Genomic DNA, 8,494 nt, shown 5'->3' on the forward strand with positions numbered 1-8,494 from the left:
TGGGGGGTGGGACCTCGGAGGACGTTTGGTTGAAAGAGAAAGAACAAAACAGCTTAAACATTAGAAGGGGCAAAACCGTAATATATACAACATATAATATAAATACGGACTGTAATATATATATATATGTGTGTGTGACCATGGACCACAAAACCAGTCATAAGGTTAAATTTTACAAAACTGAGATATATAGATCATATGAAAGCTCAATAAATAAGCTTTCTATTGATGTATAGTTTGTTAGGATAGGACAATATTTGGCCGAGATACATCTAGTTGAAAATCTGGAATCTAAGGGTGCAAAAAAAATCAAAATACTGAGAAAATCACCTTTAAAGTTGTCCAAATTAAGTTCTTAACAATGCATATTACTAATCCAAAATTACATTTTGATAGGTTTACAGTAGGAATTTTACAAAAAATCTTAATGTAACATGATCTTTACTTAATTTCCTAATGATTTTTGAATAATTTTGACCCATACAATGTATTTTTGGCTATTGCTACAAATATAACCCAGCGACTTAAGACTGGTTTAGTGGTCCAGGGTTACATATATATATATATAGTTTATTTGCAAAAACAGATAACTCCGTTTTTTTAATTTTCAAAAATCATGTTTTTTATAATGTTATCATGGTTTTATTGTGTTGGTTAGCTGTATTTTTTTTAGTTATTTTTTCTTTATATAAAAATAATCGAACTGCAGTTGCACATTAAAACAATATTGTTAAAAAAAAAAAAAAAAAAATATATATATATATATATATATATATATATACACACACACACACACACACACACACACACACCTGAATTATTTATATTATACAAATATGGGCCAAATACATAGAAAAAAAATGTATACTTGTAGCCTACTTAATAAAGATGTAATTTAAAAAAAAAGAAGTATACTTTTACTTACCTTGTAAATCATCACATTCTAGTTTAATAGTTTTAAATTATATTACTTAAAAATAAACTACATAAAACTACTAAAGATTAATAAAATGAACTTTATAAGGGAAGAAATTTCACCCCAAAGCTGACTTGTTCTCTTATAAACTTGAATATATATATATATATATACCTGAATTATTAAGATTTGCTTTTAAACTGAAAAATAGATACCATACTGTTAGTTTACTTTATATGAAGTTATAGGAGGCTATGTAAGAAAAATAATGCCTACCTGAGCATATTAAACATTAATGTTTACTTATTCTTAATCACATCTCAATCAACGAAGTAAGCTACAAATATGGGCCAAATATATAGAATTTTTTTTTGACTTGTAGCCTACTTAATAAAGATGTAATTTAAAAAAAAAAATTAAAAAAAGGATACTTTTACTTGTCTTGTGAATTATCACATTCTAGTTTTAAATTAAATTACTTAAAAATAAACTTACTTAAGATTATTAAAATGAACTTTTATAAGGAAAGAAATTTCACCCCAAAGCTGATTTGTTTTCTTATAAACTTCAACATTGGGTTGGTTGAATTTAACTTATAAAAGTAACTATTAAGTGTCCTTTAAGTGTAATGGTAGTAAACTGAATACATAACTATTTTACATATTTTTCATGTATTGCAAAGTAAAATTAAGATCATACTTATAGTTTGCTATATTTTTATGTAGGTTTTGCACTGAAAAGAAATATGGAGTATGTGTTGAATAAAAATATGAGCAATATTGAATAAATTGATTTAGTACACTTATAGTATACTTAGATAAACTAGAACTAAAAGTATAATAAATATACTATAAGTATATAACTATGCTGTTAACTTAAATATGACAAAGATTAAATCATTAATTTTAAAGAAAGGAAATATTGCTGCATAACAGGACTGAACAAAGTGAGAGATGTATTTTAGAAAAAAAACGACACAGGCAATTAAAAGTACAACATTTAATTCGATAAAAGACAGATGTACATAAAATGTGATTGCTTTTATTGTACGTTAACCATTAAAATGTAAGATGATGATGAGGAAATGCAAATCGGCTGAAAATCTATCAAATAACGTGACTAAATTTGTATCCTGTTAAGACAGTCCATCCAGCACAACATAGCATAGAAAAACACACTGGATTTTCAAGATCTGCAGAGTGAAAATAACTAGCCTATAATCGCTGATGGATGCTTAAGTTCCCTATTATGGTGAAAAACGTCCTTCAAGACCCAAGTTAAGAGACAATGATGCTTCTCATCTCACTCAAAGTCTTTTTACAATGGTTTCTTCAGCATTTTATATTCCAATCTTTTCAAACACCATGTGCAGCTGTAGATTTTCTCTGCCTTATCCATTAATACAAGACATTTGGTAAAAAAACCAATTACTTTATGCAAAACATTATTCAAAATTCAAACCACATCATTCTTGATTAACGGTTGGGCTTGCCTCTTTTTCTCCGCTTGCAACCTTGGTACCCGCGGGACGGCCTCTCTTTTTCTTCAGCGAGCCCGATGGTCTCCCTCGCTTACGTGGAGGGCCGTTGGCGGCATCAGGGCTGACTTTGGCGCTAGCTGGTTTGGCTCCCTCGGATTTGGCGCCAGACTTGCGTGGTCTTCCTCTTGCCTTTTTCACCTTGGGACCATCGGCGATGGGATGAATGCGTGGTCTTCCGAGTGGCTTGGACAGTCTCTGCTTGCGTTGTAAACTTAGCCTTTGAATTCTCTCGGACTCTTCCTCAGGCGTGAGCGGGATCTTTCTCGGCCTACCGGGCAACTTTATCTTCTTTGGTCGACCACGTTTCACTACAGGTGAAAAGTCGTCCCCCTTTTTCGATGGCCTGCCTTTTTTATTGAGTGACCCGCGTGGTCTGCCTCGTCCAGGTTTTCCACTGCGACCTTCGGCGGCGGCATTAAGACGGGGTCTTCCTCTTCCCCTTTTTCCCTTGGAACCTTCGCCGACGGGATGAATGCGTGGTCTTCCAAGAGGCTTTGACAGTCTCCGCTTGCGTTGCAAACTCAACCGTTGAAGTCTCTCCGACTCTTCCTCAGGAGTAAGCGGGACCTTTCTCGGCCTACCGGGCATTTTTATCTTCTTGGGGCGACCACGTTTCTTCACCTTGGCTTTTACGGCCACCTCAGGGGAAAAGAAGTCCACCTTTTTCAATGGCCTGGCATTGTTTCTCGGCACTTCCTCGGCCGTGGTGGTCTTTTTGAGTGACCCGCGTGGTCGGCCTCGTCCACGTTTGGGTGGATGGGTGCTGCCGTTGGGCAGGGGGCTCTCGGATCCTTTATTGTCAACCTCCATCACGTTGCAGCTTCTCGCTCACAACTTCAGGCGTATCAGTGCCACACTTGTCTGTTTGTTGCTGAGATTCTGAAACAAGATGAGAGAAAAAAAAAAAAAGTTTATTTTTTATCCTTGAATAGACAACTCATATCATTTTCCCTCCAAAACCAGAATTTACTATTTATCACAATTTATTTTAATGAGGGAAAAACATAAGTTAATTTTTTTCCACTCTTATCTTGTGTACAACCTTAAATATCTTATTTATTTATTTTTTAATTAATTTTACATAGAGATGTAAATAAGTTAAATACATTTACTACTGATAGTCAAAAATTGTACGCTGAAAGGAAAAAAGGCAAACTTAAATCCATATAATGAAACTTCAAATTAATTAATATAAATCAGACTTTAAAACTAGAATAAACTAAATAAAATCTACATTTATTAACACATTTTGGACACTTAGGACTATTGTTTAAAAACTTAAATATTTTCCATTTAACAACTTCACTGAACCCATTTATGTAGTACATTCATAATTTTTTTTTAATTACTATGGTATTGATATAGTTTAAAAGTAATTAAATTGAAATAATTAAAAGTCGTTTGTAAAAAAAAGGAAGGAAAAAAAAAAAAAAAAAAAAAAAAAAAAAAAAACACAACAAGCAAATAAAAATTATGCAACTGAATTAAATTATGTTTTGGCTAAGAAAAAAAAGCACTAACGCTGTACGTTAATATTATATATAAATACATGAATAGTTAAATATAAAAATGCACTCACTAAAAACTTACACATTTTCATAAGAATGGAGGGGATATGAGGTGCATTGTTGTTATTTTTTTTTTTTAAATATAGTTGTGTGAATTAAGTTCTTGAATAGCCAACTCATAATTTCCCCTCCAAAACTAGAATTTACCCTTTACCACAATAAACTATTTTTGCACAAACCTACAAGCAAAGCCATCTGTGTACCTTGTATTTTCATGAGGGAAAAACACAAGTTATTGTCAATTTTGTGTACAAATTTATCTTATTTTATATTCTTTTTTAAAAAGTAATAGTTTTTTTTTTTTACATACGTGGAAATGTTAAACTATAAACCAAAGTTAATTAACTTGTAAAACAAAAAAAATACAATGAAAAGGAGAAAAAAAAACAAAACGAAAAAAACAAAAAAAAACACAAACTTAAACTCTTTTAATAAAACCTCAAATAAAATAAAAAACTGACTTTAAGCCTAGGTGAAACACAAGCTATATTTATTTTTATATATTTTTGTGTAAAAATACATAAATACTTACCATTCAACAACTTCATTTAACCCATTTATGTAGTTCATTCACAACGGATATTAAGTTAAACTATTAGGGTAACGTTATTGATATAGTTTTAAAAATCGTTTGTAAAAAAAGTAAAAACAGTATAAAAATATGGAAAGTGAATTAAAATCACGTAACTGAATAAAATGCTGTTCTTGGCTAAGTAAGAAGGCGCTAAATCTGTGCGTGAATAGTATATAAACACACGGAAATTTAAATATTAAAACGCGGTCACTAAAAACCATTTCCACAAAAATGGAGGGGATATGAGATGCCTTGGTGTTTTTTAATATAACTTTATTTTGTGAGAAATGCATTTTAAATCAGAACGAATCGATTGAATCGCTGTTTGCAGACTCGAGACAATAGAAAAAGCCATCTCAGTATCGACAACAAAACGACTCGCCTAGAGAAGTTCGAGCACGCTGCTAGCCTACTTCATGCAAGCTTAACGGATGCAAATGGACATCTTTATCACAGCACTAAAAAACCGCATCGTTTTTTACCGCGAGATTTTGCATACTACAAAACACTGACGAAAATATCCCACTTGTGTTTACATTTTTACGGTGCAATAACGCAAAATTCGTCGAAATGTTTTAAAAATACACAGGATTTCGTGCAGTATAAACAGGCATAAAAGAGCGGATGCTGAAGACTGGCTGCCATCATTGTAACGTTACAGTGAAGCCCGCGAACTTTAGTAGTTGCACGTAAAATGTGAACAGATGTGTGCAGTTCTTCTTAGCTACCTGCTAAACCGACTCAGACAACTTTTTAATGAAAAAAGAGACTACTTTCATTCGTTCGATCAAAATAAAAAGCAGAAAATATTCGAAATACAACTCACCTCACTCGCAGAGCGCTTTCACAACAGCAAAGATGATCTCTCGCTCGACGTCGACGGATCAAGGCACAGCGCCATCTACTGTGGTGGAGTGAGCAAACGCGAATTAAATACATAAAGAAGCGCGCGCGTGTGTGTGCGTGCGTGCGTAAAGTGACCGAGTCAAATCACCTGATCTATATCACTGTATAGCAGAAGAACACAGGAGTACAATAATTCCAGTTATGTGCTGCTGAAAACAAATATGCTAATTCTAAAAAGTGTAAAAATGGAAAAATCATTACTTTAAAGGTATGGAATGTTTTCATATCGATCATTCAACTATTCTATTTAATCTAGCAAACGAAATACTGTAAAAAAAAAAAAAAAAAAAAAAACAGTCAAAATTTGCCTATAAGCCAAAAATTGAAAGGAACACAGTCGAGAAATGGAAGTATGATTGCTTTTTGGTTTTGTTTACAAACACACGGCTTTACATATGTGACCCTGGACCACAAAACCAGTCATAAGGGTCGATTTTTTTAGATTCATACATCTGAAAGCTGAATAAATAAGCTTTCCATTGATGTATGGTTTGTTAGGACAGGGCAATATTTGGCAGAGAAACAACTATTTGAAAATCTGGGATCTGAGGGTGCAAAAATCTAAATATTGATAAAATCGTCTTTAAAGTTGTCCAAACGAAGCTCTTAGCAATGCATATTACTAATCAAAAATTAAGTTTTGATATATTTACGGTAGGAAATTTACAAAATATCTTAATGGAACATGATCTTTACTTAATATCCTAAAAAATTTTGGCATAAAAAAAATCGATAAATTTGACCCATACAATGTATTGTTGGCTATAGCTACAATGTACCTGTACTGGGTCACATATTTTGTTTGTGGTTTACAAATCGGTGTATTGCTTCAATATTGGATTCGCGCATGTGAAACACCCCTTTTATTAATGCATTTACATTTACATACATTTAGTTGTCGACTTCTTTATAATAGTAACTATAATAGTAACTAAGTATACTTTAATTGTAACAGTAGCACACTTTTAGTACATAACTACTTTATATCTTTTTTATTGTATTGCAGATAAGTAAACATAACATCATACTTACAGTTTGCTATGGGTTTATGCACTGTAAAGAAATATGGAGTATGTGTTCAATAAAAATATGAGCCAAAATCCAATATATTGATATAATACACATACTACCAGTACACTAAACTAAAAATATACATTTTTGCAAAGGAAGGCCAATCTCAGCATACATTTGCAGTCAAAAGTTTACATACACCTTGCAGAATCTGCAAAATTTTAATTATTAAAAAAAGATTGATCATACAAAATGCATGTTATTTTAATTAGTACTGACCTGAATAAGATATTTCACATAAAAGAAGTTTATATAGTCCACAAGAGAAAATACTAGTTGAATTTATAAAACATTTTTCTAAAAAAAAAAAATATTTTCAGCATTTTTGTGCATTTGAACCCTTTCCAACAATAACTGTATGATTTTGACATCCATCTTTTCACACATTTTTTTAGTACTGCTCTACAGAAACTACTTACAGGTTTTCCAGAAGACAAAATAAGTTACATTTACCCTGATCTTCAAATGCTTTAAAGGCATTGTTTCCTTCTGAAGCATCAGTGAGCATTTGAACCTTCTGTAATAGTTGCATGAGTCTCTCAGTTGTCCTGAGTGTGAAAAGATGAATCTCAAAATCATACAGTCATCGTTGGGAAGGGTTCAAATACACAGAAATGCTGAAAAACCAAAGAATTTGTGGGACCTAGAGGAGTTTTATGAAGAACAGCAAGCAGTTTAACTGTTCAGGACAAACAAGGGAATCATTAACTCTCTCATTCAGATGACAACAAAGTATTAAAAATCAAGTGTGTGTGTAAGCTTTTAAACAGGCTAATTTTTATAAATTCAGGTCAGTACTAAATAAGAAAAAAAATAACATTCATTTTGTATGATCCCTCTTATTTTGCTAAAATGATTAACATGTTGCAGATTCTGCAAGGTGTATGTAAACTTACTAGGGAACACTAATAAAGAATACACTTACCTCCGTGTGAACTATGCTGTTCACTTAAGTGTGATGTCAGAAAGATTAAATCATTTTTAAAGGAAGGAAATATTTAAAGTGAGAGACAACTCAAGTATTTTAGAAAAAAAAAAAACTACATAGGCAATAAAAGTACAACATTTAATTCAATAAGAGAAATGTAGCCTACATATACTATGATTATCTTTATTGTGTTACCCATTAAAATGTATGATGACGAATGAGGGAATGCAAATAGGCTAATATTCTATCAAATAACATGGCTAAATTTGTATCCTGTTAAGACACACATTGGACTTTCAAGATATGTAAAGTGAAAATAAATACTCTATAGTCTCTATGGGTGCTTAAGTTTCCTATTTTGAAGCATCCTTCAAGCCCCAAGTAAAGAAAAACATAAGGTTGCAGGCACTGATGCTCCTCATCTCACTAAGAAAGTCTTTTTAAATGATTTCTTCAGTATTTCACATTCCCATCTTTCAAAACACCATGTGCAGTTGTAGATTTGCTCTGTCTTATCTATTAAACAAAACATTTGGTAAGGAACCAATTACTTTACGCAAAACACCAGCAAACTAGTTCATGCTTGACAATGGCGAGGGGCTTTCAAAATGAAAATACGCTGCAGAAAAAAAAGGCTATTTGGCACCCTGCATGTGTTTGTCTGAAGGAGACCATTTAGGAGACCTCTTGCTGATTTCAATGCTCAGTCTCATCAGTTCTTTCGCACTGTTGTGAAACACTTTTCTGGTATAGCTGTTAAATGAATGCACTGCATACCAGATGGTGGAGGTTGATGTTCTGTATCTGATGTCTCAAAAGCACCAGGAGAAAGGAGTGGGACAGTCTCACTTTGCCCACTCAGATATAGGGGACTTTTTAAAGGGATTCTCTGCTTTGCGTATAACTTAATCATAACTGTTTGGTTTCATAGCTTGAGGCGCTGGGAAGAACAAAAGACATGAACATATGGTTGGGAGAAAATGTGACGCAT

General features: G+C 32.6%; 1 protein-coding gene across 1 annotated transcript; it reads right to left on the minus strand.

Annotated features, from left to right (window-relative positions):
• Positions 1-1,900: 1,900 nt before the first annotated feature.
• Positions 1,901-5,503, minus strand: LOC141290021 (uncharacterized). The gene is made up of 2 exons (XM_073822217.1): positions 5,425-5,503; positions 1,901-3,335 (listed from the first exon to the last, which is right to left on the minus strand). Exon 2 carries the CDS (start codon positions 3,264-3,266, stop codon positions 2,382-2,384), a length of 885 nt encoding a protein of 294 aa, XP_073678318.1. The 5' UTR covers positions 3,267-3,335; positions 5,425-5,503; the 3' UTR covers positions 1,901-2,381.
• Between the last annotated feature and the right edge of the window lie 2,991 nt (positions 5,504-8,494).

Source organism: Garra rufa, chromosome 17 (genome assembly GCF_049309525.1).
Source record: "Garra rufa chromosome 17, GarRuf1.0, whole genome shotgun sequence".
Lineage (NCBI taxonomy): Eukaryota > Metazoa > Chordata > Actinopteri > Cypriniformes > Cyprinidae > Garra > Garra rufa.